The sequence below is a fragment of the Camelina sativa genome, chromosome 11 (assembly GCF_000633955.1).
Source record: "Camelina sativa cultivar DH55 chromosome 11, Cs, whole genome shotgun sequence".
NCBI classification, from domain to species: Eukaryota; Viridiplantae; Streptophyta; class Magnoliopsida; order Brassicales; family Brassicaceae; genus Camelina; species Camelina sativa.
The window spans coordinates 6,479,123-6,506,792 of record NC_025695.1 but is presented as its reverse complement, the minus strand read 5'-3'; the positions used below and the strand labels follow the sequence as shown (position 1 = coordinate 6,506,792).

The window sequence follows — 27,670 nt, the reverse complement described above, 5'->3', positions numbered from 1 at the left end:
AAAAAAAAATAACAGAGGAGATAAGAGTAGCAAATACAGAGGTAAGAAAATGCATCCCCATCTTCCAAAGCCGCGGTTCCTGCCATATACCAAAAGTTCCCAAACGCAAAAGTTAAGACTGGCATTTACAGAATCTCGACGAGCATATATAACAAATGGATAATTCTGGTCAGAGGAACCTAGTCCAACAACCAAAAAGAGAAACAAAAACATTGAAAACAAGAAGGAAACTGGAAAGCATGGTTTACTATGATACTGACTTCAGTCACTTGCAAAACAAGGCAAGCATAAGTGATCAATTTTAAAAATATAGCTGGCGTTAATAATGAATGTGATGCCACATGTTTTTAAAATGGGATGTGTTCTTTTATTATGAAAGGCATCAAGAACACCATAATTCAAGACTACACTTTTTCAAAGTGGTGTACTAATGATGAAGGGTAGGCCCAGGGCTCAAGCCCAATAAGGTGTTGTTTATGTATCATAAATATACCTACTATGAGACGAAAAGCCTCCAGATATGGGCCGGATCACTAAGGGTAGGAAGCCCAATAAGTTTGAGTATCCGCTGCAACGGTCAAACAGCTGTAGTCGACGACCCACGACCGTACGGAGCAAAGCTGATTCTTACACCTATTAACTCTCCAGAAGGATCGACGTCTGAGTATCCGCTGCAACGGTCACCTCTTGTAAACAAACAGCTGTAGGCTACGACCGTACGGAGCCAAGCAGATTCTTACACCTATTAACTCTCCAGAAGGATCGAGGTCTGAGTATACGCTGCAAGTCTGCAACGGTCATTTCTTGTAAACAAACAGCTGTAGGCGAAGGATCTAGGTCTTAATCTCTCTATAAATAAAGTAAGAATCAAACTTAGCTTTGCTATCAGAAACAAGTCACGTACTCGATTTTGTGAATTTTAATCTCTATCAACAGAAAACTCTCTCTCTCTCTCTCTCTCTCTCTCTTTCTTTCTTCTCCCTCCGATGGCGTACGCTCTTCTCCTCCTCATCATCATCTGCGTCCTCGCCGTCACCGAAGCCTCCGCGTCCGCCACCACTGCAGCCTCAAGAAGGATGGAAGATGCCGCATTCGATTTTGTCAAATCCATGACTGCCACGTTTAGAGATCCCCGATGGTCTCCTCCCGCTACGGTTTTCAGAGAGATGGAAGTAAATATGTGGACGAATCTTGGAACGAGCTAAAACCCTCCTATAACCGACCTCTACCCATCGCCCAAGATCAACATATTTGAAGACTGGCCAGGGGCTTTTATCGGAGCAGATAAGGAGCAACTTCCGATGACTCTCTTTCTTCCCTTCTCCAAAGAACCCTCACGCTCCCCGACATCTAAAATCGTTGCAGCATATCACCTTGTACCACAACGACTTCTCCTCACTGACATGCTTTCCAAGGCAGTTCACTCCCGTCTCCCAACTCTACTTCCAGGAACCTCCATTATGATCACCAAAACTTCACCGTTTGAGCTCGAGGGAATACGTGTAACAAATACAGAGATATTCGTATCAAAATCTATTGTGATCCATGAGATCGCCTCACCGCTCGATTACACCCTCAATGGTGGTTTTGGCGGCGGCTAAACTATTTCTTTAAAATTTTGGTGATGTCCATCTTAAAAGATTCCGCACTTTTTTTTTGTTTTGTTTTGTCTAACTGAATCAATAAATCATTTTGTAATATTTGCTATGTAATAAGGATGAGTATTCCAATTTTTTTTGTTTATTTCAATATTTTAGTTGTTACAATATTGTCCCTTCCTCACTACAAAAAAAAAACTTTGGAGACAGTGAATAAAAGAAAAATAAAAAATAAAAGAGACTAAAATAAGCCTCTAAACCAAAACGAAAGACCTACAAAAAACCTAACTAGGAAACAAGGACTAGAGTAATTAATCATTGGAGGAACTAAACCATTTGCAGCTTCTGGACTGAGGCTATATGTCATGTACTTGAGGAGATTTGCACCCTCAGATTGACGACAAAAATCATACATCATGTACGTCAAGATATTTGTGCCCTCAGATTGACGACAGTAATCATAGTGTACAGGCCACAAGTCACCTTGAACCTTGTTGCGCAAGGCAAGGTATAGAGATGGGTTTCCCGCAATTTGGCTCTTCCGCCGCTCGTCCCAAAGCTCAACAAATTCCTGAGCTTTCTTCAGAAGAAACAAAGATCGCTCCAAGTAATTTGTAGATTTCCAGAGCGGGTATTTCTCGTCTGCTTCACGTTGCAAATCTTCCATCTTCCTTACAAACATATGGACATATTCGTTCCCTGATAATTCATGTGGTGTCCTCAGTGTTAGTCTTCCATCGTCGCCGACCTTATAGAAAAACTCACTCTGGATATTTTTTGCGGTGGATGATTCAACGAAATGGAAGTAGAAGAAAAGGGTGAAGAACTTTATGGCCATAGACATAGTTGGATATCAAGCTTAAGTTTCTGCATGATGATAGAAGTTTGTATCTATTATATATAGAGCTTCTCCACTTTTTTTTTCTATTTTATTTCACTTGGGATTGGGTTTACAACTTCTAACTAATTAAATCCAACTCATGTTAGGATATTTCTCGTATATATCAACTCATTTATTTATTTATAATATTATATATTTAAATTTAATCATAAAGAAAATAGTTTTTACAAGATAACGAGATTATGCTATTTGCTTGCAAATGTGAAATAAATAGGATTAAAAATCAAGACGTAAATCAAGAAGAAAAACAGAAGATATCGTTAAAAAAGAATTCGTTAATTCTCTGTCAGCATTATTTCAATGCGGTTCTGATAGCTTCTTCTCTTTTCCAATCTTATTTAAAAAAAAAAAAATGAGTTTCATGACAAAAGTTTTCTTTAGAATGTATTACAATTTACAAGGATAAAAATCCTCGATAGCGAGTGAATTACAATCGAAATATATATATATATATATATATATATAAAATAGGCACCAGGAAAACTTTGTGTCTATTATATTTGAAAGGTAAATAGTGTAATTTAATGAAAATGTCGCTATCAGTTAAAAAAATATAGTATAAAACTAATGTCCTTTTGAGTATTTTGTTCACAATTATAAATTATTTTATAACGTTTTGTCAAAAATATGGGATTAACTACATCACATCTGACTTATGTTACCATTCTAAAATTTAATGAATCACATTGCACCCAAACTACATCGGTTGAACCCACAAAAATATGATCTCCGATCACAATTAGTTTAGTATTTTTGTTTATTTCGAATATTATCTTTTTTAGAATATTGTCTCGCAACAAATCTTGAAACATGCATGGATTAAATTAAAATAACATAAGCCTCAAAACCAAAACGAAAAGCCTACACACACACAAAAGACGAAAAAAACATATTTCAGAAATAGAGACTAGAAACAAACTAATGAAGGAACTAAACCAAGCCAGCTTCTGGACTGAGGCCATATATATGTCCATACTAGTTTGACTGGTAAGAACAAGTAATCACAAGTAGAAGAAAAGCTCGAAAGAGAGGAAGGCGAAAAGACTTTAGAGAATACATTTTCTTATTGATGAGTTGTGTAGTGTTACTGTACATTGTTAATTCCTTTTATTTACAAGTATTGTTAAGAGATCTCTCGTATCAACTCATTATTAATCTTTTAGTGTGATTATAACATAAAGAAAAAAAAAATTACAAGATAAAGGGGATTTATGACGGTGAGAGTATATGATGAGAAATGTATGTGGTTTGGTTCTCTTAATTAGTTTGCATTACGGATCATTTTTTTTCGTTTTTTTTGTTGAATAATTTGTATTGGATCCCTAGCTTGGTACGATTATGCAGCTCTACATATATGGTTATACTCCACCGTTGAGTCATCTCGGTTTTTCTTGTCGTAATGGTTCGTCGATGTCACAACACAAGAGTTGTGTGTGACACAAGTATTCCTTCAAGTCGTGTTCTTGTTTGTCGGGTTCGTCGATACTTCTTCATGTCCATCTTCTTGGACTCCACTGTCGTTTTCTTTTCATCATCGGATCTGGGCACCATTGGGCTGAACTTGAGTGCACCACTGGACTGAACTTGAGTGATAATGACTCATGAGTTCTCCGTCGTGGAGATACGCTGGTGCCACCGTCTTCGTCTTCCACCTCGTTGACTTTATCATGTGGGAGTGAGAATCGTCAAAATTTTTAGAAACTTTTTGATCGTATATCACCGTGGTCATAATCGATCAACAAAGATCCACCAGCTCTGATACCATGAAGAATCAAAGATCATAAGAGAATATTTATATGTATTGCTTAGAATGACTTACAAGTCTTTTATAGACTAAGAGAATCTAATTACAATCACAAAGATATAAACTATCTTTGACCAAATCATATTAACAAAGATCTTTAGTTTGTTCAAAAAAAAATTTAACAAAGATCTCTGATACATATGAAAATTGTTTCTTGTTTTCTGTTACAAAGGAAAAAAATGTTCTTGTTTAACACCTACAATTACAATTCATATTATAATTAGTAAGAGTTATTTCAAAATTCGTATATTTAATTTTCATAATTTACAATTTTATATGAATTTACAAATTATTCATCCAATATAGTATTTTTCGTTTCTCTTCCTCATTACAAAAAACTTTGGAAACAATGAATAAAAGAAAAAAAAATTAAAAGAGAGAATAAAAGAAAATAAAATAAGCCTCCAAACCAAAACGAAAGACCTACGAAAAACCTATCTCGGAAACAGGGACTAGAATAATTAAACATTGGAGGAACTAAACCATTTGCAGCTTCTGGACTGAGGCTATATGTCATGTACTTGAGGAGATTTGTACCCTCGGATTGACGACAAAAATCATACATCATGTACGTGTACGTCGAGACATTTGTGCCCTCAGATTGACGACAGTAATCATAGATTACAGGCCACAAGTCACCTTGAACCTTGTTCCGCAAGACAAGGTGTAGATATGGGTTTCCCGAAACTTGGCTCTTCCGCCGCTCGTCCCAAAGCTCAACAAATTCCTGAGCTTTTTTAAGAAGAAACAAATATCGCTCCAAGTAATTTGTAGATTTCCAGAGCGGATAATTCTCGTCTGCTTCACGTTGCAAATCTTCCGTCTTCCTTACAAGCATATGGAAATAATCGACCCCTGATTCATGTGGTTTCCTACGTGTGAGTCTTCCACCGTCGCCGACCTTAACGAAAAACTCACCTTGGATATATTTTGCGGTGGATGATTCAACCAAAAGGAAGAAGAAGAGGGTGAAGAACTTTATGGCCATAGACATAGTTGGAAATCAATTAGAGCTTTTAAGTTTCTGCATGATCATAGAAGTTTGTGTATATTATATAGAGGTTCTCCACTTGTTTTTTAACTCGGGATTAGGCGTACAACCGCTGACTAATTAAATCTGGCCAACTCATGTTAGGAGATCTCTCGTATATATCAACTCATTTACTTATTAATAATTTTATATTAAATACCCCATAACATTTTTTAAATACCTCATAAAACTGAGGACATTTATATCCGAAGCTAACATTCATGTCCAAAGCTAACATTTTTCAATACCTCATAAAACTGGCCCTTATTGCTGCTTGCAGCCATCGGATCATCTTAATTCTGAACCAGTTGGGCATTTAACCTTTACAGAAATCACCTATTGCTTCGTCTTTCCATCTTCTTTGAGGTCCAATAGGAGTAGTCCGAGGGCCACTAGGAACTAATAGCTTTTCAACCACTAAAAAGTATATAAACTAGACAAAGATACGATATCTATATGAGTAGTGTTTTGCTACTACAGTTACCTTTTAGTCTGGAAAGTTCGGTCTGCACCATTAATTATGGATGCCTCTTCCGGAGCAAAATATTTGCAAACACAAGTCTGAAAATTGCAAAGAGAGTTGTTGGTTGTATCTATCGCCTACAATGTTATGTAGTTCTGAAGCAACCTACCAAGCATATCACTGTTGTATTTGTTTATACCAATCAATTTGAGATTGGTTCCCAACAAGATCAAACAGCCAAATGTTAATTTACAACGCATAGGAAACACACACAAGCAAAAAAAAAGAGACAAAGAGTGGTACTTCAGCATAACAAGATCATCCAAGGCATGAAACTAAGAAAACAAAATATGAAAATCTTGTTGTTACCCTTTGGAGATAATAACAGTGAAGTCCAAGTCTACCAGAGAAGACCAATGTCATATGAATAATCATACTTATCTCAATATATACGGAAATATTACAGTAGCATACGGAAGATGAAAGTGATCAACATCAAAACCCTGTTCCACATTATCGTAATAATATTAAAAAAAAAAAAAAAACAAATTAGCTAGAAGCGCCCATTGAACAAGATCCATATTGAGAACAACGTAACAAGATCTCAAAGCTTATGAAAAAAATATAGTCAACCAAATTGGCTGATTAAGAAATGAAGGTGACGATCAGCTTCATCTCGTTTACATGATAAATTCAGTTGTCTTTTCTTCGCTCTTATAAAAATTAGATCGAGCTACATGCATTTTTGTCCGATAAGCGAAGTAATCTACTCGCTGTTATTTATATTTCATGCGCCTATGATGTTATAAACGCAAGCATATCCCACACATGTTGATAATATACTCGAGCATCGGGACTATAGTAGAAATAAATCTGTGCCTGCCCAAGACTGCACTTCTAGACGAATGTGTCCCGGTTTCCTATCCATGGTTTTCCGTACTATTGCTTGATACTCGACAGGGTATTTACCACTGTGATGATCAAAACTTCTCTTAAAACTCATGTAGAAGATGGCGTTGTTGGCTTTGAGCTTCAATTGTGGCGACTCTTCACCGCTTTCTTGAGTATGTACAATTACCTTCTTGATCTTCAATGGTAGAGAACGCCTTATAATCGAGTCCTTCATCTAAAAAATAATAATATATACATTGCATTGGTTAGTAAATATTTTAAGCCAAAAGACGTATCAAAGGTTAAAAAAAAAAAAAAAAGCACATACCGGAAATCCTCTCCAGTTCAAGTAAAGTGCAAACTCAGCATATATATGTAATATTGTTTGTAACCTTCTGAAGATTGTAACAGTGAAGTCCCAATCTAGCATAAAGTTCGATGTCGTGTGTATAACCAGACTCATCCTTCATTCGAACGGGATTTATCCGAGTCCGAGCATTGCGAAAGTAACCAACATCGAAACCCTGTACACGTTCACAATCCCAAGATTGTACCAATTAATTAGCATATATGTTTTAGTACTAAATCAAAAAATTGAAAAACAAGATCTAGCTATAGGGTTAACGTTCATCCACAAATCAGTCGTCCAAGCAACTTAGAAAGTGAGAGAGGTTACGTACATCGGACTCTTGAACTTGCCGTAGATACTTTTGTGTTGCTTCGGGGCTTATTTCTTGTCCAACAAGACTCAAGATTACTACATCGTCATCGAACTCTGACATTGTCCCCAAATAAATTTTAACCTAATCTCTGGAGACCAAGTCCCCTGCTTTTTTCTATTTATTACATTCAGAATATCGTACCACGATCGAGTTTCAATGTCTTAAGCCCAAAATACACTTTTCATTTTTTTTTGCAGCCGCCGACCCAAAATACACTCATCCAAAAAAGGAAACAAACGAACGTTTCCTTTTTTTTTGTTTCGCCAATCTTTGCTTTATGAAAAGGAAACGCAAAAGAAAAAAAACTGATGGCATATATATGCCTGCGCTGCCAGTGCAAGACCTGTAAAGTTAAAGGCACATGATTCGTGACTTTCTCAACTGAGAATGAAAACAATGGCGACAAGGAGGAAGAGAAAAAGCTGTTAGTTTGCTTACTACAAAAATCTCCGACGCCTTTAATTTTTTTTGCTTCCTCCCCTCGTACGGCGGTCCTCCTGAACAATAAAAGCGGCAAGACCTAATTCTTTGCTCAGGTAAATTTGCTCAATTTATTGTTTGCGTCTCTCTGTTTTTGCATTTTTCGATTTTAGACTTTAAAAAGTAGTATATTTTAAGGTTTATTTTATTTATTTATAATATGTCAAATTTTCGGTTTTTTCTCATTTAGCTACTAGTTTCTTAACTCATTTAACTGAATTATGAAGTTTTTTACTCAATTGGTTTTCGTATTTCCCGAAGTAGGTTTCCAAACCGGTTTCAGTTCTTTTTCTATTTGTTTAATGGGATTGGAAAATTAATTGCAAAACCATTTATGTAAAGTTAATATAATAACAAATTAAGAGGTGATATTATAATTTGATGGTTGAAATGAGATGTCATATATTATATGATTTAGAACCACAGAGTTGTTATAAGTAATCCAATAATAATCACAAAGTTGAATGAAGTCGGGAGAAACAGTATCCCCCCAGACTATATGTGTAGGTTCTTTAAATTGATACAAACCAAATGGTAGATTCCGGAAATTCTTCCCAAACAATTTCGATGCCGTAAATTAATTGTGCCTACGTTTCAAAAATAAAATTTGATCCTCAATTAATTATTGTACAATAGTAGAAATTTAACTCCCCGCCAAAAAAAAAGTATTTAAAATTTTTTCACCGGTTCGAGGCCCACGTATCATACTAATAATTGACCACACCACAACTAAACGTAATCCATGCTTATCACGTACTAATTTGTTTTCTAATTATTATTTTATATAACGTAATATTATTGTAGTACATTTGCAATATGTATATATATATATATATATATACAAGGAACCTAAGGGGGGAGGTAATCATAGTACACAAAGGGTAATCAAAAGAAAGAGAAATAGAGAGAAAAGAAGAAGTTATGAGATTCTTCTTGATAGGTTTTCTTGTGGTTATCTTGTCCGTGGGATATGTTATCGAAGAAGCAAATGGTGAAATACCTCGAACTATTTTGGGCAAAATAGAGAAGATGAATCGAAAGGGTCCTTATTTGGGGATTGTAGCTCCAAACAACTATGAGCTTAACCCTCTTCTCCAATCTCCATCCTTTGTCCCATCTTCTTCTTTGCCCTTCATCGATTTCGCAGGTTTAATATTTTCCGATGTCATTCATTTTTAAAACATGTATGAACAAAGTTACGATCGAAAGACTTCAAAATATAACAAGACATCTCTCATGTGAAACCTATGATATATATTGGTTTATTCATGTATTTCAATCATGTAGGTCGAAAGTTTCGATTTGGGAAATTAGAAGGCCAACCTGTTGTAATCGTGATGTCAGGATTAGGAATGGTACGTTTTTTTATATGTGAAAATAGTCTAATTATATTTTTTTGTCTTTTCATCAATACAATTTTCCCATGGTGAATACTTAATATATAAAAACAGGTGAATGCAGGAGTAACAACACAATTACTGGTGAGCGTGTTTAGGCTGAAAGGAGTTTTACATTATGGAATCGCTGGAAACGCAGATGTTAACCTTGAGATCGGTGACGTTACTATTCCTCAATATTGGGCACACTCTGGCCTTTGGAATTGGCAGGTACGTACTACGTAGGGTCATATTTTTTACTATGACCATTACCAACCAATTGCAATAGGAAAATAGTAAGAAAATAACAACCGATTATGTTAAGATATTTATATTTAATTGAGCTTGAGAAAACAAAACACTTACGCAACTTAAGCTATTAATCTTGTGGTCGTAAACTTCTTTCAGAAAATTTCGTACCATTTGCACATGTCAATTGACCATTTCGTACATGTCAATTGAAAATTTCGCACCATTTGCAAAATCTAACTACGATAATAATGTGATATATTAAATAACAATTTTATGTTGGTGGTACAACTGGTTATATGGACAACTGGTAAAAAAGTAGTTTTACTTTTGAATGCAGAGATATGGAGATGAGATTGACAAAGAACTGGCTCTCGAATCTGGTGGAGACTATACTCGGGAAGTTGGTTATCTCCAGTTTTCGAAATACAGTAATGGAACCGATAACTTGCTTAACCGAATTTGGTACCAACCAGAAGAAATCTTTCCGGTCACTGGAACTCCCGAAGAACGGCAACATGTGTTCTGGATTCCCGTTGACAAGTACTACTTGAATCTTGCACGCAAACTCGAGGTTTGACTAGACTAAACTATCCCATATTTAGATTTGTCTTTGTTTTCTAGTGTTTATAATCTATTTTGCATCCAAGTTGAATATAGTTTCGGAAAATATTCACAACACGTTAGCTAGTCGTCCCTTACGTATCAAGATATTTGACTAACATCTCAATAAAAGTGTCAAAATGACTTATAACGATATATAAAACGAATTGAATGACACAAAATAAGTGAAACATATATATCAATTAATTTCCTCAAAATTTAATACTCTTTTAGTTCTATACGTAAGTATATAGAAATTTGAACATGTAGAATTGTAGTAGAGATATACGTACTATATATAGTAGTCCTTATATTTGTTATCTATATATTTAATTTTGTCGGCAGACTCCCTAATCAATAGTATAAAAATAATGTTCACTAATTTGAAGTTTAAAAAACAATTAAGCTTTAGCTATTCTGTTAATATATAATACTTAAATGCAATTATTTGTGTTCCGTTACGTGGGTACATCCAAAAAAAAACAGGACACGAAGCTACCGCAGTGCGTGAACACCACGTGCCTCCCTCGACCACCGAAGGTGACCATCGTTGACCGCGGTATGAGTGCAAGCGTCTTCGTCGACAACGCAGCTTACCGGACTTTCCTCAACTCCAAGTTTAACGTCACCGCCATTGAAATGGAGAGCGCCGCCGTAGCTCTCATTTCCCACCAGCAAAACCTCCCTTTCATCGTCATCCGTGCCCTCTCCGATCTCGCTGGTGGCGGCTCCGACGTTTCCAACGAGGCCAATATATTCAGCAGCCTCGCCGCAGAAAACTCCGTAGATATTCTCGTTAAGTTCGTTGCTTTGTTGCCACTACACGAAAGCAAAGTTCAATCTGAATGATAAGTGTGGATTAACACTTAAAAGAGAGTGGATAATTAAGAGCATGTAACGGGAAAAAAATGAATAATGTACAAGACACAAGTAGAAATATGTGTCTGAATCAAATAACGAAGTTCTTCTTAATTAAAAATAAAAGCTGCATTTTGTTCATTGGTTTTTTACTATTGTATTTAGTTGGTCTATTGGAAATTGAGTACATTGTTCTTTTAAGTGTCACACCACTCACCAGATTCAAATTTGAATGCAATATTTTGTATAAAAATGTTCAAATCCACTTCGTTTGCCTCAATAATATCAGAATTTATACTGATTTCATATTTTTTTTTTTTAAGTATATGGTTTAACAATGAACACAAATTAAAGATCCTGATATTAAAAGAAATAAAATAATAATGGTTCAAATGTAAAAATCCTTGAAGGGCTCAACTCCCAAGACAAAAGACCAAAACACATTAGCTGTGGAAACGGTGTCGTATATCACACAACGGTCGATACGTGTTTCAACCTAACCGTTGAAAAATCCAACTTTTAGATACGAGAGTGGATAGAAAAAGGTACGAAGGGTGAAGTGGGTATGTTTGTCCAATACTATATACTTTATGGTTTTGTAATTTCATATTTTGCCAAGTTTTTGAAATTTATTGAGAGGGACAATAAAGTTTGCCCTTTTTAAGACTTTGACTTGGACGAACCCCGAGAACTCCGACACATTTAACTCTTCCTCTGTCTCGACTCTCTAGAAAAAAAAAAAAACACACACATTTCAATTTGATTTCTCTATTGGTTTTTGATAAAAAAAAAAGAGTTACATATATCGAAATTTACACTCTTTTTTGGTTGTCGCCGCAGTTGATACTCACTGCAAGCTTCTCTTGTAAGCTCATTCCCTAGACTTCTTCACCACTCTTTCTTCTTCTTCTTCTTACTTAAACTTCTGGGTTTGGAATCTGGTACTTAGAGTAAGAGAAAATGAGCGCTTCCAAGTTCATAAAATGTGTTACTGTTGGAGATGGAGCTGTTGGGAAGACTTGTATGCTTATCTGTTACACTAGCAACAAGTTTCCTACTGTGAGCGTTTCTTTCAGACTCAGTAGCTTTTCATTTTACATTGTCAAGCTTTGATTTTTAAGCTTTTAATCCAATTTTGTCGTCTTTTTAACTCTAACTAGTTTCTCTAGCAACTAGGGTTACTTTGATTCATGATTCCTGCTCTTTGTTCGTGTTTGTCAGGATTATATACCGACTGTGTTCGACAATTTCAGTGCTAATGTCGCTGTGGATGGACAAATCGTGAATTTAGGGCTATGGGATACTGCAGGTAAATCAAGATTGTCTGATTTAATTTTTGAGAGCAATGAACCAAAGATTTGAAATTGATGATCCAGAGAGTTCTCTTATTCATTAATTTGTGGGGGTTTGTTGTTTTTATTGGTGTCGTTAGGTCAAGAAGATTACAGTAGGTTGAGACCATTGAGTTACAGAGGAGCTGATATTTTTGTCTTAGCCTTTTCCCTTATTAGCAAAGCTAGTTACGAAAATGTACTCAAGAAGGTAATGATGTTTTGAATTCTCCTTGCATTGGGACAGATTTGGAGTGATTATGAATTTGGTGTGAATGTTGATTTAATGTATATGTGTGTTTTTGAATATAATTGTTGATTTTTGACAGTGGATGCCTGAACTTCGTCGGTTTGCTCCAAATGTTCCCATAGTTCTTGTTGGTACAAAGCTAGGTGGGTTTTGTTTTTTGTATTAAAATGTCTCGTTTCAATATCCTCTTGGCTAATAATAACATTGCGTCTTGGTGTTTTTAAGATCTCCGAGATGATAAGGGATACCTCGCGGATCACACCAATGTCATTACCTCTAGTCAGGTATATAAGCGTGATCTTGCTATATTGGTTTTTTTTTGTTTTGAAATGACTCTTTCTCAAGTTTTGATTTGTGGAGACAGGGGGAGGAGTTGAGGAAGCAAATCGGTGCAGCTGCTTATATCGAATGCAGTTCCAAGACTCAACAAGTAAGTTCCCTGACTCACTCAAGAAGTAATGTTTTGTTGAAAATGTTAGAATCTTTTGATAATCTTGGTTTTTGGTTTTGTTGTAGAATGTGAAAGCGGTGTTTGACACAGCTATCAAAGTTGTACTTCAGCCTCCGAGTAGGAAGGAGGTCACACGGAGAAAGCAGAAACACAGAAGATCCGGTTGCTCCATTGCGTAAGTGCTTTTAAGATTGTATCCTTTTTGGGTACTATGTGAAGAAGAGATTTCAGATAAAAGTTTACAAAACAAGACTCTTACCAATTTCACCTCTCAAAAACCTGCAGGAGTATTGTCTGTGGAGGCTGCACCGCGGCTTAAGACACAACACCAAGTCTCAGCGACATTGTGACTCTCTCTTTCTCTCTATGGTTGTTGTCTGGTTCGTAGGTTGAAAAACTCACTAAATGTGAAGATAAGGGAACTGTTGGTTCTCTTATTTGTATGTGAAGCTCCTTTCTTTGTTTTTCGGTTGTGCAGATTCTGTAACATTCTCTTATCTTGTTAACAAGTTTTGGATCTTTTAGCAAATTTGGAATTCTTGAATTTTGTTCATTGAGGGGGCATGTAGTGTTGTGTAATACAGTCAATTATGATGCACACTAAACCCAACTAAAACGGAAATGGAACCAAAACTTATAAATCTTAGTCCTCCTAATTGAAAGAAATCAAACTGAAAAAGTGAAAACTAAAACTTACTACAATTGGTCCACAAATTTCACCTACACAAGACCAAAAAAAAAAAAAAAACAGAACTGCTAAACGACGTCGTCGTTGAGGGTATTTTAGTCATTAGGTACGGGAGATTTCGTTAGCGTTGTTTATTATCATCGCCGGCGTAGAGGAAACCGTGAAAGAAAACGACGTCGATTTGAAGAAGAAGAAGAAGATGGATAAACAACCGGCGAGCAGCTGGAGTATCCATACCCGGCCGGAGATAATCGCAAAGTACGAGATCTTCGAGCGAGTCGGATCCGGAGCCTACGCCGATGTTTACAGAGCTCGCCGTCTCTCCGACGGTCTAATCGTAGCGCTCAAGGAGATCTTCGATTACCAGTCAGCGTTTCGAGAGATTGACGCCCTCACCATCCTCTCCGGATCTCCTAATGTCGTCGTTATGCACGAGTACTTCTGGCATGAGGACGAGAACGCTGTGCTTGTTCTCGAGTTCCTCAGGTCGGATCTCGCCGCGGTGATACGAGATGCTAAGAGGAAGAAGAAGAAGAAGATGATGGGAGGAGAAGAAGGAGGTGTTGGGTTCTCCGTTGGTGAGATTAAGAGATGGATGATTCAGATTTTGAACGGTGTTGATGCTTGTCATAGGAATTTGATTGTACATAGAGATTTAAAGCCTGGGAATATGTTGATATCTGATGATGGTGTGCTTAAGCTTGCTGATTTTGGTCAGGTGATACTACTGAACTTTTTGATTTAGTGTAATCAGTGAGTCTCTGTGAATTTGTGTTTGTAAAATGTGTGTTGGCTTCTTGGTTTGTTTTTTACAGGCTAGGATACTCATGGAGCCTGACATTGTAGCTTCAGATGATAATAAACTAGAAGACAAAGATGGAGAAACTAGTATAGAACCACCAGAAGTGATTCCTGATTATGAGAACTCACCTCGGCAAGGCTCTGATGGTAAGGAGCTGGAAGCGATGAGTAAAGACGAATATTTTCGACAGGTGGAAGAGTTAAAGGCTAAACAGGTTGTAAGAGATGATACTGATAAGGATTCGAATGTGCATGATGGAGATACATCTTGTCTTGCAACGTGTACTGTTAGTGAAATGGATGATGATCTCGGTGGGAACTCGTTTTCTTATGACGCTGATGAAGCATTGGATGAAACACAGGGTTTGATGACGTCTTGTGTGGGAACTAGATGGTTTAGGCCACCGGAGCTTCTCTATGGATCTACAATGTATGGGTTAGAGGTTGATTTATGGTCGCTTGGTTGTGTGTTTGCTGAGCTCTTGTCTCTTGAGCCTTTGTTCCCAGGGATTTCAGATATAGATCAGATCAGCAGAGTAACCAACGTGCTGGGAAATTTGAATGAGGAGGTCTGGCCAGGTTGTGTCGATCTTCCAGACTACAAGTCGATCTCATTTGCTAAAGTAGAATCTCCTCTTGGTATAGAAGGCTGTCTCCCTAACCATTCTGGAGATGTGATATCGCTACTCAAGAAGCTTATCTGTTATGATCCAGCTAGTAGAGTTACTGCTGTAGAGATGTTGAATGACAAATACTTCAGTGAAGAGCCGCTTCCAGTTCCAGTTTCTGAGCTCTATGTGCCTCCGACAATGAGTGGGCCAGATGAGGATTCTCCGAGAAAGTGGAATGATTACAGAGAAATGGATTCAGATTCAGATTTTGACGGCTTTGGACCTATGAATGTAAAGCCTACCAGTAGTGGATTTACAATAGAATTCACCTAAACCCGAATGGCAATAAAGGTACGCATTAAAAAGCTGGTGCTTAGTTTAGACACATAAATTAGTCATAAAGGCTTTGCTTCTTTCTCCCTCATGTAGAATGGGGGTATTTACCATGTGTTTGCCTTAGTTGCAACAAATCTTTGTTGTCTGAAGATCTGGTTCCCGCATACTAATAAGAAAACTGTTAACATTTTGTTAGGCCATATTGTATAGAAATCAATGCTTTCATTTTTTTAAGTTGCTTTTGGAATAGTTTGCTGCTCTTGCTCTATTCCCTCATAACACTGTTTCTTTTCCGCCTTGTTTCTCTCATTGTTCTCAGATCAATGTGTTGATATCTGATGTTTTCTTGTCAGATCAGTTACATTTGGCGGTTCCATGGTTGGGAATCTTGATCCTTGCGACGTCCCCTGAATTCGCTTACTCTGCCAAGATTGTGTTGTGTGTGTTGTTCCTCTTTCTCCCCACTCTCTCTCTCTTTCTCTCTCTCTGGTATAGAAAGCGGTAACAAAAGTTGGTGTTAGGCTTGTTAGCCTTTAGCTAGCTAAAGAGCTAGTTTTCTTGTTGCCCAGGCCAATCTTTACCCTATTTTTCCGTCTGAAAAAAACAATGAGAAAAGAATAAAATATCTACATCTCCTCTGAGTTTTGCTTCCTGTGTTCTGGTATTTCATCATTTTTTCTATATATCTCATCTTCGTATGTAGTCTGTTTGCCAATTTTGCACTTTTCAATTTTCATTCATATCAACATAAGTAAATAACTTCGTCTTTGTTGAAGATTGAATGAGCAACCCTACCTAATGAGACCATAAATATAAAACTGATATCATAAATAGCACACACAAAGATCATAACTGAGTCTGATTCTACCAGAATGCCGCAGCGATAGATTGACTCCATGAATCATCAGACATACTAGAGTACCAACATGTTAAATATAAAACTTTTGGGGCTATTTTGGAAATTAACTAAAATAGATATGCCAAAAGATAAATTAGTAACAGTTTCTTCCAGCATCTATCGCCAAGTCTCTCTCACCCTTAGGGTTTTTTTCTTTTTTTTTGGGCTGAAACGGACATCGAGATTCCAGGAGTGAACTTGACAATCGGAGAGAAATGGGGTCGACTGGAAGAGATCAGATGACTCATCATCATCATCATCCGCCTCAAATCAGCAGTCTCGTCGTACGCCCATCCGGAAGCAACGACGGCGAAGACGGCCGTAACGCCGCCGCCGGAGACTATGAACTCGGAGAAGTCTCCCGTGACCGGCCTTCATTTGCTCGCTCCGATCGGTATAAGGGGGAAAACGGTTCGTATCGTTTCTGGTTTATTATATTTCAGTCCTCTTTTGAGTTTCCTTCTCCTTTCGGTTTCGATGTTTGAAATTGGAGGAGCGCGAAGATTAGGGCATCACTTGTTTCTTCATTACCAATCGTGATTCCGATGAGGGGGAATCGTGTGTAGTTATTTATTGAGCATTTGGTTCCTATGTACTGCCGTAATGTAGTGTGAATTGCAATTGAACCTTGGTTTTGTGTGTTTGTTTATACAACTACTCTTGTTTGAAATAACTTAGGTCGTGTACAAGTAATGTTAATATGAATGGTTAGGGTGTTTTGAGGTGTAAACGTGTCTCGTTTATTTTGAAGTTCAAGAATGTCATTTGCTATAGACAAATTGTATAGCTAAGAGTTCAGTGACACTTAGGGTTGTCGAGATTTTTATACTGCTACAGATGCATATCAGCATTTCCTGTTCTGTGCTTAGTGTAAAGAGAAAAGAATCTTGCGTTGAGTTGTTTGGTTATATATGGACTGAGAGAATGTTATTGGTAATTTCACATTGTCGGTGCTCAAGTGTTTTTTCAAGCATTCAAAGAAAATGCCCTTGATGAACTTGAAATTTTGCTGTGTGCTAATATATGATTACTCAGTGTACCTGTTACTTGTTGACTTGATAATAGTTTTCATTTATTTGTTGTACTGTGGTTGACCTAATATCCTTCTACTGGCTACTTTTTTTTTTTGTGTGTGTGTAGGACATAGAACTCGTGCAAGTTCTAGCTCACCAGGCCGTCGTGGATATGAAGATCACCGGCATGGCTCTGATCTTAATCATTCAGGCATTCAGTCTCGTGGTCGTGAGTTCAGCAGCAGAAGGGAAGCATCTGGGAGACACAGAGACTATTCACCACCTTATGCTAGAGGTGGAAATGGTGCTCGTCCTTATGGAAGAGGTTTTGATGGACCTGAATCTGCGCATGGAAGCGAGGGCTTGAGCAGATACAATAACCCGAAGGTGCAGCCAAGAGATGGAGATTGGTACTGTCTCGATCCATTGTAAGTATCTCTGGTTACTCTTGGTGTTCTATATGAACTCGACAGAGTTCTGTTATCCATATCTCACAATCTACAGAAGTTTCTAAGTCTCATTTGTATGTATGAATACAGTTGCAGAAACTTGAACTTTGCGAGACGCGAGTCCTGCAACAAATGCAAGAGGCATCGTTATGCAGCGGCTAACATTTCTCCACCGCCTCGTCTTGTTCCTCCTCCCATGGATTTCTCCCCAAGAAGAGACTTTAATGGCTACAGATCTCCTCCACGTGGCTGGCCCAGAGACTACCCGCCACCAAGACTTGACCATCCCACATGGAGAGATAGAGACAGAGAACGAGACCGTCTACATTACCCAGACCATAATTACCCTCCTAGCAGAAGAATAGCATCTGACTGGTCCCATACGGAGCCTCTCCCAAAACCTCATTACGACAGACGACCACCTCTCAGTCCGCCTCATCCATCTCGTGGTGGCAGATGGGGTAGACTCTCAAGAGAGAGGAGTAGATCGCCGCCACTGAGAGATGGTCCACCGCCGCCATTGAGACATGGTCCACCTCCACCATTGAGAGGAGGCGGTCCACCGCCGCACAGAGATTACCGCCGTGATAGTTACTTGGAAAGAGGAGGACGAGATGATCCACGTGGCGGCAGAGACAGAATGGGAAACTCTTACTGATGCAAAAAAGACTGTGTATGTCTTGAGAATTTGGTTTAGACAGTTACAAAATTTTCGCGAAAAATCAAATATGACCTTTTGTAATACACCTTAGATTCTTTGTTATAATTTTGAAAGGTTTAGCAAAACTTTTGGGCAAAAAAAAAACAAAAAAACAATTTTGGTGCTCTTTCGTAAGTAAAAAGAAAAGTGTTGGGGCGAAATCGAAAATATTAATTTTCTTTAAAAGGGGGCCCCTTCCGTTTCAGCTTCCGCTTGACAAGGTGTTTGTAGTTTGTACTGTGTGAGTCACGAGTGGGTCTGACTACGTGTCAGTTTCCAGTTGGCTGAAATCCGTAAACACACATATTAAAAGGGCTTTTCGGATATTTGCTTCAGCGTAGATCGGACGGTTCGAAGAGAACAAAACCTAAAGCATTTATGAATTCGAATCGTTGGATCATCGTATTAAACGAGATCCGTACGATGAGATTGTCAAGCAAATCCAACCGTTCAATATAATCGAGAAAAATTGAAATTTCAAAACATGTTGAGAGAGAGGGAGGAGGAGGAGGAGAGAAGAAGCCCCCAGACGAAGAAGGAACAAAACCGAAAGTATTTTTTTTTTGCTTTTAATTTTTTTTGTTTTTGTTTTTAATTTCACCAAATTCTTCTGAGGGCTTTTCTTCTTCTTCTTCATCTTCTTCGTTGTCTAGAGAGCTAAAAACCCAATAGAACCCTAATTCTCATCTCTCTGAAAAAGCTTATCCATTTTTTTTTCTCTCTCTCTACGCGGATCAAATTCAAAGTCTGGTGCTTTTTTTTTTTTTTTTTCCCTTAACAGCCGCCGAATCGGTTTGTGATTTTCTCGCTCCGGCGAGATTCGGATCTCGATTTTTGTGAGCTGATTTGTGTGAATTTTCTTCTCTTGCTTTTTTTTCTTTTCTTCCGCGCTGTGGGAAAAGGAAAAAAAAGGAAAATTTCTGAAAAAATCGGAGATTTGAATATCTGTGAGGATGGCTGAAGGCGGCGGAGGAGGCGAATTCCCGCCAAAAAAGGACGGTGTTGAAGAGGGTTTTCCCGCAAAGAATCCAGCGAGGCAGCTCGACTTCACTGGTGGCTCCGATGAACATTCACTCTCTAAAGCACCAGCTGCGACGGCTGCTCCTACCGTCGCAGCTACGGCGGCGGTGAGACCCATCGTTACTCCTACTGTCCCTTCGACGATACGGCCTGGTATGACCATAGCAATCGGTCAGGTACGACCGACGTTACCAGTGGCGACAACACAGATTCTGCCGTCACAAGCACTAATCCTTAACGCGCCAAACAGGCATCCGTAAGTTTTTTTATCTATTGAGGTTTCTTTGATGAGAATTTCAAACTTTTGGTTTCTGGGTTGGGAGATTTATAGTCAGTTGTGATCTTACTTAGCTCAATTGAGTTTGATTCGTGATGATGAAATTGGTTTGTAAAGTTTAATCCTTTTAGACTAATTGGTGAAATTAGTGAAACTGGTTTAAATGGTTTTGTGTCCAATGATTAAGATTTGTAGAACTCGCATTCACCTTTTAAGTAAGGTTTTATGTTATGAAATAAAATTCAAAATTTTCCTTCTCTTTTTTTTTTGGCAGAAACCCGGAATCTCCAATAGCCAGACCAAGGCCTATAGTGGAAGCTAGAGATGGAACCCCTCAAAAGAAGAAGCAGTGTAACTGTAAACACTCGCGCTGCTTGAAACTGTAAGTCGTCTTTTTAGTTTCTGGGGTGACTTGTTTTTTTGATTGCATGTTCATATCTTTCCCTTTTTGCGGCTGCATGTCTAAGAAACTCAAAGTCTTAAGTTTTCTGAGTTAACCAATGTGGATTTGTGCATCACAGTTTCTGATTAGGCTTTACACTGTGCACTATCTTATCAGGTACTGTGAATGCTTTGCATCCGGAACATATTGTGACGGTTGTAACTGTGTAAATTGTTTCAACAATGTTGATAATGAACCGGCAAGACGAGAAGCTGTGGAAGCAACTCTGGACCGGAATCCATTTGCGTTCAGGCCTAAAATTGCTAGCAGTCCACATGGTGCGCGGGATAAAAGGGTACGTGACCCTGATGAACTTGTTTTCAGATCGTGGGAGAGTTCTTTTAACTTCTAAGTTATCGTGGGATGTTTAAACTCTTGATTTGTCTTTTTGCAGGAAGACATTGGTGAAGTTGTGGTGTTAGGGAAACATAACAAAGGTTGCCACTGCAAGAAATCGGGATGCCTTAAGAAGTATTGTGAGTGCTTTCAAGCAAACATTCTTTGTTCCGAGAACTGTAGATGCTTGGATTGCAAAAACTTTGAAGGAAGTGAAGAGAGACAAGCTCTGTTTCACGGTGAACATGCCAACCACATGACTTATCTCCAACAAGCAGCAAATGCAGCCATTACTGGAGCTGTCGGTTCCTCTGGCTTTGCTCCTTCTCCAGCACCTAAGAGACGAAAAGGTCAAGATATTTTGTTCAACCAAGCAACCAAAGATTCATCTAGACTTGGCCAGTTTCCACAGGTACCAAGTTACCATTTTAGCATTTTGGCTTTCCATATATGGAACTGAATATATCCTTTTTTATGCTGTTGCTAGACGTAAACTCTTATTTATTTTTTGTATTAGGTAAATAGTGGAAGAACTACTGGCCCAGGCACATCTCCGTCACCTGTTTCTCGTGCTGGTGGCAATGCATCGTCAGTTCCATCAAAGTTTGTATATAGGTGAGATTTCTAGCGTTCACAAGTTATTTAGCTGATCCCAGAGCTTTAAAAAAAACTGACTTTTTATGCTTCTTTTAAGGTCCCTCTTAGCAGATATAATCCAACCACAGGATGTGAAAGCGCTTTGTTCTGTCTTGGTCGCTGTAGCCGGAGAAGCAGCCAAGACATTAACTGGTAAGAATTCGAGTAACAACTCTGTATTGCTGCGGTTCATTGATCTCCCCTTCAAAATTTTCTCAGATCAAAGGAAGGAAAAGGAAAATCGAGTGGAAGATCAAACAGACACTTCTTTAGCTTCTTCTGCACAAGATCACTCCCAAGAGAATAAAGATGCAGCTGATGTGGAGATGGTTGCAGCTGATGGAAATCAAGCTGATAAGTCTGGACCAGATGATTCTAATTCAGATGGTGCTGATGCCTCTAAAGCGAAGCCACTATCTCCAGCAACTTTGGCTTTGATGTGCGATGAACAAGACACTATCTTCATGGTATCAGCAGCTCCACCTAATGGTTCAGTAGACCCCCGTGGCTGTGGAACAAACTCACAGAGCCAGTCAGAGATATACGCAGAGCAAGAGAAAGTGGTGTTAACCAAATTCAGAGATTGCCTTAGTCGACTTATCTCTTACGCAGAATTAAAAGGTAACGATTTGTGTGTGTCACTCACACAGATTTTTAACAATCTTCTCTAAAGTTCTAAAATTAGTTAAGTTTTTTTGTTTGCAGAATCAAAGTGTTCATCTTTAGCAAGAAGGCATCTACAACCACCCGCCACCGCGACTGTGAAAACCGAAAATGGGATTCAGCAGCAAGTACCAGTTGTGAATGGAGCTTCACGAACAACTTCTCAACCTACAGTCAACAAACCACAGCCTATGCAGCTGATGAACACAACATCAGCAGCAGCAGCAGTAGCAACAACAAACACTCACCATCATCATAATAAACCTCCAGCTTTATCAGAGAAGAAAGACCCCTGAATCAAATAGATTATACTCTACTTAGGACAGAAAAATAACTTACCAGAGAGAACACAAACAAGAAGCTGAAATCTGCCTCACCACCACTCTATGTTATCAGAGGTAATACAATACCACCATAATTTTTCTTTCTGTGTGGCTTCAGCGCATTGGCAGGTGATTAGAGAGTGTAATAGACACAAGCTTTTATTGTGTCGCTAGGCTTTATTCTCGCTTTTCTCTTTCTTTTCTTATAAAGTCTCTCTCCTCTTTAAAGCCCCTGTGGCTGGTGTAGATTATCAAGAGCTTTGTTTCTTACTATACGAGTTTTTTTTTGTTAGTGTTTCTATTCAGTTTTACTTTTTTGTGTTCTGTAGAACATCCTTGCTTACTGTGATTTCTGATTTGAGATGTTTCTCAATCAGCCTCCGTAGGATTTGAAAGTAATATATAAGAATAAAACATATTTTGATAGAAGTACGTAAATTTCTTTATATTTTCTTCCTGGCTTGAACAAATCATACATAATACTTTGGGGTTGATAAAAATTAACTTTATTAGCTCATTCTAATATTTTCTCATAACAGACGAACACAAATAAGAATTGATATCACTTCAAACATTTATTAAGAACATAATTCGAGTTTCTTTAAGAAACACCACCTTATAGCATTTTAACTTTCAAACAACGCGAGAGACTGATTTTATTCTCATTTAGTGATTACCACCCTCTCCTCCAGCATACACTTGTTCAAACGCTTCACATTCGAGACCTCGACGACTGTGATTCACTCTGCAGCCAGAAATTAGAATTTTATTATGCAATAGTAAGCAAAAAGGCCTAAAAATCAATAAATCGACGTTAACCAGACTAGTACTGCATTCATAAGCTTGGAAACAGTTCCTTCATAGCTCTAATAATTAATATCAACTGTTTTCTCAAAAACTTTTACACAGATCTTTTTTGTTCTAGCTAAACTACAGAAACAATTCGACAGAGTTAATGCTAAACTTGAACAAAAAAACAAGTTGAGAGACTTTACCAAACGCATTCCTTTCATTGCCCTTTCCTCCAGATACCTTGACGGTTTGAAAAAACCGCCATACATCTCTGACAATCTCTTGAGACGTTCGTATATGTACTTTGGTCCAACCATGTCTGCCCAGAAAACAATTCCTCCGCTGCAACAGGTACAAAAGAAATGCTTACTTACCATAAGAAAAGATCATCACCAAACATTTCAGTGGCAAACAAAAGGGAAAATTTTGAATGTTGACAAATGACCAGAGAGACTCAACAAGATAAAAAATGGATATTTGTTGGAAGTGCAAATGCATAAGATTAGACCAGAGGCAAGGAAATTCCAGAATTTCACAAAAAGCTCCCTTTTAACTTAGAATCCTCACCGGTAAGAAGGAAAACTCATTCCAAGAACAGACGCAATGTCCAAGTCTGAGGCTCGGATCACAACTCCTTCATCTAGGACACGGCATGCCTCATTAACCACAGGGAATAAGATCATCTCTACAATATCTTTGTCAGATACTGATAGAGGCTGCAAATGAACGACAAGACTGCATTAATATAAAAAATACCAAAGCACTACGTATGTTTCATAAGACCTCTTCATTTGTTTCTCTACCTTCCCACCAGGCATGATATTGGTCAGCTTCCTTGATTCCTCAACAACTGAAAGCACTGATGGATCGGGTTTTGGTTTACTTCCGTTTTCGTATATGTAGAATCCTCTCCCGTTGATTTTTCCTGAAGCCGCAAATGTTAAAAGGTTGGCACATTAGGAATTTACAAAAGTAAGAGCAACGCCATACCGTTTCTCCCGCTCTTAAGAAGAAGCTCAGTCAGTGGAGATTTGAACATGCGATCACCATAGACCTTGGCATATATAGGCCCAACTGCTAATCCAATCCCGTGTCCAGCCAAATCACCAAGCCTAAGAATTGAGCCATTCAAGAAAATAAGCTTTCTTTAGTTGCTGAGAGTAGCCATACAGCAACAGAAACACAAACTGACACACGTACGGACACACAGAAAGTGTACATAACAGAACAAAAAGGGAGAGAGTTACTGGAATGGGCCCAACGGCAAGCCAAAAGAGGTAATGACGCTGTCGATTCTGAACAAGTCAACACCTAGATTGGCCAACATATGTGCAGCTTGTGCATATGGAAAGAATGTTCTATTCACTGCAAAGCCTATGCAGTTTCCAACCACAACCGGAACTTTCTTTATGGCCTTTCCAACCGCCATGAGATCCAGAATCACTTGAGCAGAAGTATTCTTCGAACGAACAATCTCGAGAAGGGTCATCAGATGGGCAGGGCTATAAAAAGACAAACCTTTGTAAATTACATTAAAAATATGAGAAAAAGCATAAAAATATTAAGGCATTGGAAACACAGAATGACCTGAAGAAATGTGCGCCAACAATGCGATCTTTTGAGTTAGTCTTTTCCCCAATTACGTCGAGGTCGATAGTAGATGTATTACTCGCCAAAATGCAATGGGGTGAACAGACCTTTTCGAGTTCTTTGAATATGTTTTGTTTCAACTGAATATTTTCAATCACTGCCTGAAAAATGGTACCAGAAGCAAGGCCTTATAGTAAGAAACATGTAAACTAGTTGACCCTCTCTTCAAACTATCTAGATTTGGATATACTTGAAACTAAAGAGAACGACAGATAACACCACAGTAGATAACTGAAATTGAAGGCAGACCTCTATGACCATGTCCACATCTTTGAATTCTGTGTAATCGAGTACTCCCTTGAGCAAAGAGAGGGCCTTTCCTGCTTTATCTTGTGTCAGTTTCCCCCTAGATACCAAGCCTTTGATATTTGCTGTCGCAAGAAAAAAACTAACTTTATTGCATCTACTGTAAACAGGAACAGTAATAAATCATATAATCTATTGTTCCATCATTTGCTATGGATGCTTCTTTTGGCTTAAAAACAACCCACCTAAATGTCGTACACTTTTCTAATTTGGGCTGCATACTGCCATACATAAAATTTCATCTACGAAAACTTTTTCATTATGCAACCAATCAATTTTTTATGAAGAACGATTTTGGCTGGCTCAACGTAGACAACAGTTCAAATTTTTTGGTATGTGACCAAGATAATACTTCTATAAAAATGACAACTGGATATGTAATGGATAAGATGCTAACCTTCAACTGATTTTATTCCCTTCATAAGGTATTCTGTATTTATTTCTTTGAGCAAAACTCTTATATTGCTTAGAAGTAGAGCCGTAGCGATGCCAGAACCCATCAAACCTCCACCAATAATTGCAACTTTTTTTATCGGCCTCGGTTTCAATCCAACGTCAGTAACATTAGGCACCTGAAAAGTGTTTGATAGATGCTCAGGATGAACACTAAATGTGGAAAGTAGAAGTGCTAGGAGGAATAAACATAATGTATGCCAATCTTACTTTTGATGTTGCACGTTGTGCGAAGAAAACATGAACAAGACCCTTTGCGGTGTCTGACAGTACTAGTTGCTTGAAAACTTCTGCTTCCTGCGAATCAAAGATTTTAAGTACATAACCAACTAGAATGGATAGATTTTGGATTATTCATAACTCTTCTCACTTGTTGGTGCTCATTCGACCTTTATAATTAGGGAATCATGACTAACAGTTTTTCACAAGCAGTAAGTGAGAAATAGAGTAAACGTCGAATCATAAACATACCTTAAGAACCCCACTATATCCTCCATGGACGATTCCTTCTTCAATCACCTCAATGCAAGCATGGTGTTGAGGCATATTTGGGGCTATCTTTTTGGCTAGCTGTCTTGAATTCTTCAATATAGCACGAGCTTCAGATAAAGAACCAATTTTGTCGGTCCTGTGCAGCGAACGCAAAAAGGGTTTACGTCCATCTGCAATGTCTAGAGCCCACTTTCTGGACGCGCTCAACAAATCTCCAGATGGCACCAAAGCATCAACGAGACCCAGTTTTTGACCCTCTTCTGACAATATTGACTTCGAAAGCTACCAAAATACCAGTATACAGTTGAACAAGATAATCAGCCAAGCAAATCAACTTGGTAATGAAACTGTTGGTAAATGCAAAAAAAAAAACGCAATCCCTACCAGTATCATATCAGTTGCTTTTGCAAGGCCTACTAACCTTGGAAGACGTTGGGTTCCTTCATAGACAAAATTAGATTAACTATCCAACAAATCGTCTCTTTCATTTAAAAGAATACAAAGCTGAACAAAGAAATCCCATACCTCCAAAACCAGGAATAACTCCAAGTGTCAGTTCTGGTAAGCCTAGTTGAGCTTTCGGAGCAGCAACTCGGGCATGGCACGCCTAAAGAGCCAGAAAAATCAACACTACTTAAAAAGGATATCAAAAGACACTTATAAAAAGCACACTGAGATATAAACTCAAAAATCCTACCATAGCCAGTTCTAAACCACCACCAAGAGCTAATCCTTCCACTGCAGCAACAACCGGCTTCCTCGAGTCTTTTGATAACGAGAAAACAGTATCAACATCACATTGGAGAGGAGTACAAAATCTATCAACCTTGGAAAGAAAAATTTGGAACTAAAAAGAAGCTTAACAAATACCTTCCATCAGGTTACACACGAGCTCAACAGATACTTCAGGCATAAGCGATAAATCCCCTGCCAAGAAAAGAGATAGTCAAAAAAACCCAGGAACCAAATATGCTTTCACTCTCTATATATACTTAACAACAGAAGAAACTATACCAGTCTTATGAACTTGCTGGAATACATTGATATCGAAACCACCAGAAAATCTACCATTGTTCCCTGAAATGATTCAAATCATTCAATCTCCTTATACAAACTAGGATAAGAAAAAAAGGATTCAAATTTACAAACCCCTTTAACATACTAGTCCACAATTCACAATCTTTGGCTACAAGATCAAACAATCTAAACAAAAGTAGCTCAATTTTTGATTTACCGGTCAACACGATGGCCTTAACATCATTCCTCTGATTCGCGTCTTGAAACTTCTCCTTCAACCCAGCAATAACTGAGAGAATTCAACAGCAACAAGGTAAAAAATCAAAAGAAAATGGGTACATGATATCTAATCTAAATCACAGAGAAGCTGAAAGGATCAAGCTTTATATATACTTGGACTGGCCAAAGAGTTAACAGGAGGATTAGTAATGGTGATGACAGCAACACCATCGTTCCCAATTTCCATCGTCACTCCAATCTTCTTCGCCATAGCTTAATTTCTCTCTCTCTCTCTCTCTCAGATTGAAAAGTGAAAAGACTTTAGGAGTTCGGTGAGTGAATTTGGATAAAAAGATCAGGTTTTGATAAGTTTTAGGCCCTTTTTTAAAAATAATAAATCAAAGAGTTTACATTTGTAAAAAAAACGTTACGTGATCGAATGAGATTTCTTTCCTAACTTGTTTTGTTTCGTCATTTTCGTCATAAGGAAACCAGACCTTGCAGTCAACAACAGGGCCGGTATTGATATCTGTTGGGGCGG

General features: G+C 38.0%; 7 protein-coding genes across 9 annotated transcripts; 5 read left to right on the top strand and 2 right to left on the bottom strand.

The window, feature by feature from the left end:
- Positions 1,840–2,442, bottom strand: LOC104727690. The gene has a single exon (XM_010446773.1). It carries the CDS (start codon positions 2,440–2,442, stop codon positions 1,840–1,842), a length of 603 nt encoding a protein of 200 aa, XP_010445075.1.
- Positions 8,749–11,122, top strand: LOC104721981 (bark storage protein A). The gene is made up of 5 exons (XM_010440067.2): positions 8,749–9,036; positions 9,177–9,244; positions 9,341–9,496; positions 9,855–10,088; positions 10,604–11,122. The coding sequence occupies exons 1-5, from the start codon at positions 8,811–8,813 to the stop codon at positions 10,964–10,966; spliced, it is 1,047 nt and encodes a 348-aa protein (XP_010438369.1). The 5' UTR covers positions 8,749–8,810; the 3' UTR covers positions 10,967–11,122.
- On the top strand, positions 11,674–13,560 carry LOC104721980 (rac-like GTP-binding protein ARAC7). Of its 2 annotated transcripts, XM_019232458.1 has the most exons (9): positions 11,674–11,840; positions 11,925–12,034; positions 12,197–12,284; positions 12,408–12,517; positions 12,636–12,699; positions 12,782–12,840; positions 12,921–12,986; positions 13,073–13,182; positions 13,293–13,560. In XM_019232458.1, the coding sequence occupies exons 2-9, from the start codon at positions 11,936–11,938 to the stop codon at positions 13,324–13,326; spliced, it is 630 nt and encodes a 209-aa protein (XP_019088003.1). In that variant the 5' UTR covers positions 11,674–11,840; positions 11,925–11,935; the 3' UTR covers positions 13,327–13,560. The 2 variants fall into 2 exon arrangements, with proteins under 2 accessions (XP_019088003.1, XP_010438368.1); XM_010440066.2 differs by having other exon boundaries at positions 11,674–12,034.
- On the top strand, positions 13,846–16,094 carry LOC104721979 (cyclin-dependent kinase F-1). 2 transcript variants are annotated; one of them, XM_010440064.2, is made up of 3 exons: positions 13,846–14,413; positions 14,511–15,458; positions 15,802–16,094. In XM_010440064.2, exons 1-2 carry the CDS (start codon positions 13,895–13,897, stop codon positions 15,438–15,440), a joined length of 1,449 nt encoding a protein of 482 aa, XP_010438366.1. In that variant the 5' UTR covers positions 13,846–13,894; the 3' UTR covers positions 15,441–15,458; positions 15,802–16,094. The 2 variants fall into 2 exon arrangements, with proteins under 2 accessions (XP_010438366.1, XP_010438365.1); XM_010440063.2 differs by having other exon boundaries at positions 13,847–14,413; positions 15,797–16,094.
- Positions 16,479–18,554, top strand: LOC104721978 (serine/threonine-protein kinase BUR1-like). The gene is made up of 3 exons (XM_010440062.2): positions 16,479–16,752; positions 17,482–17,782; positions 17,894–18,554. Exons 1-3 carry the CDS (start codon positions 16,557–16,559, stop codon positions 18,459–18,461), a joined length of 1,065 nt encoding a protein of 354 aa, XP_010438364.1. The 5' UTR covers positions 16,479–16,556; the 3' UTR covers positions 18,462–18,554.
- LOC104721977 (protein tesmin/TSO1-like CXC 5) lies at positions 19,014–22,492 on the top strand. The gene is made up of 8 exons (XM_010440061.2): positions 19,014–19,779; positions 20,075–20,182; positions 20,360–20,537; positions 20,637–20,990; positions 21,096–21,193; positions 21,273–21,367; positions 21,434–21,835; positions 21,920–22,492. The coding sequence occupies exons 1-8, from the start codon at positions 19,457–19,459 to the stop codon at positions 22,171–22,173; spliced, it is 1,812 nt and encodes a 603-aa protein (XP_010438363.1). The 5' UTR covers positions 19,014–19,456; the 3' UTR covers positions 22,174–22,492.
- Positions 22,691–27,657, bottom strand: LOC104721975 (peroxisomal fatty acid beta-oxidation multifunctional protein AIM1). The gene is made up of 18 exons (XM_010440060.1): positions 27,304–27,657; positions 27,128–27,199; positions 26,908–26,970; positions 26,764–26,820; positions 26,591–26,658; positions 26,419–26,500; positions 26,278–26,333; positions 25,873–26,175; positions 25,612–25,698; positions 25,346–25,520; positions 24,892–25,013; positions 24,580–24,743; positions 24,240–24,494; positions 23,983–24,104; positions 23,796–23,917; positions 23,560–23,708; positions 23,196–23,334; positions 22,691–22,945 (listed from the first exon to the last, which is right to left on the bottom strand). Exons 1-18 carry the CDS (start codon positions 27,398–27,400, stop codon positions 22,913–22,915), a joined length of 2,166 nt encoding a protein of 721 aa, XP_010438362.1. The 5' UTR covers positions 27,401–27,657; the 3' UTR covers positions 22,691–22,912.

Bases quoted from the DNA above. Each gene is read 5' to 3' on its own strand.
- LOC104721977 (XM_010440061.2), top strand. From the start codon at position 19,457: ATGGCTGAAGGCGGCGGAGGAGGCGAATTCCCGCCAAAAAAGGACGGT. The intron at 20,183-20,359 runs GTAAGTCGTCTT...CTATCTTATCAG, and splicing joins CACTCGCGCTGCTTGAAACT to GTACTGTGAATGCTTTGCAT. The intron at 20,538-20,636 runs GTACGTGACCCT...GTCTTTTTGCAG, and splicing joins ATGGTGCGCGGGATAAAAGG to GAAGACATTGGTGAAGTTGT.
- LOC104727690 (XM_010446773.1), bottom strand. From the start codon at position 2,442: ATGTCTATGGCCATAAAGTTCTTCACCCTTTTCTTCTACTTCCATTTC.
- LOC104721980 (XM_019232458.1), top strand. From the start codon at position 11,936: ATGAGCGCTTCCAAGTTCATAAAATGTGTTACTGTTGGAGATGGAGCT. The intron at 12,700-12,781 runs GTGGGTTTTGTT...GGTGTTTTTAAG, and splicing joins TCTTGTTGGTACAAAGCTAG to ATCTCCGAGATGATAAGGGA. The intron at 13,183-13,292 runs GTAAGTGCTTTT...AAAAACCTGCAG, and splicing joins AGATCCGGTTGCTCCATTGC to GAGTATTGTCTGTGGAGGCT.
- LOC104721978 (XM_010440062.2), top strand. From the start codon at position 16,557: ATGGGGTCGACTGGAAGAGATCAGATGACTCATCATCATCATCATCCG. The intron at 16,753-17,481 runs GTTCGTATCGTT...GTGTGTGTGTAG, and splicing joins TCGGTATAAGGGGGAAAACG to GACATAGAACTCGTGCAAGT. The intron at 17,783-17,893 runs GTAAGTATCTCT...GTATGAATACAG, and splicing joins TGGTACTGTCTCGATCCATT to TTGCAGAAACTTGAACTTTG.
- LOC104721979 (XM_010440064.2), top strand. From the start codon at position 13,895: ATGGATAAACAACCGGCGAGCAGCTGGAGTATCCATACCCGGCCGGAG. The intron at 14,414-14,510 runs GTGATACTACTG...TGTTTTTTACAG, and splicing joins AGCTTGCTGATTTTGGTCAG to GCTAGGATACTCATGGAGCC.
- LOC104721975 (XM_010440060.1), bottom strand. From the start codon at position 27,400: ATGGCGAAGAAGATTGGAGTGACGATGGAAATTGGGAACGATGGTGTT. The intron at 24,105-24,239 runs GTAACTCTCTCC...CTCAATTCTTAG, and splicing joins TTGCCGTTGGGCCCATTCCA to GCTTGGTGATTTGGCTGGAC. The intron at 23,709-23,795 runs GTAGAGAAACAA...GTTCATTTGCAG, and splicing joins ATATCATGCCTGGTGGGAAG to CCTCTATCAGTATCTGACAA.
- LOC104721981 (XM_010440067.2), top strand. From the start codon at position 8,811: ATGAGATTCTTCTTGATAGGTTTTCTTGTGGTTATCTTGTCCGTGGGA. The intron at 9,497-9,854 runs GTACGTACTACG...TTTTGAATGCAG, and splicing joins CTGGCCTTTGGAATTGGCAG to AGATATGGAGATGAGATTGA. The intron at 10,089-10,603 runs GTTTGACTAGAC...AAAAAAAAACAG, and splicing joins ATCTTGCACGCAAACTCGAG to GACACGAAGCTACCGCAGTG.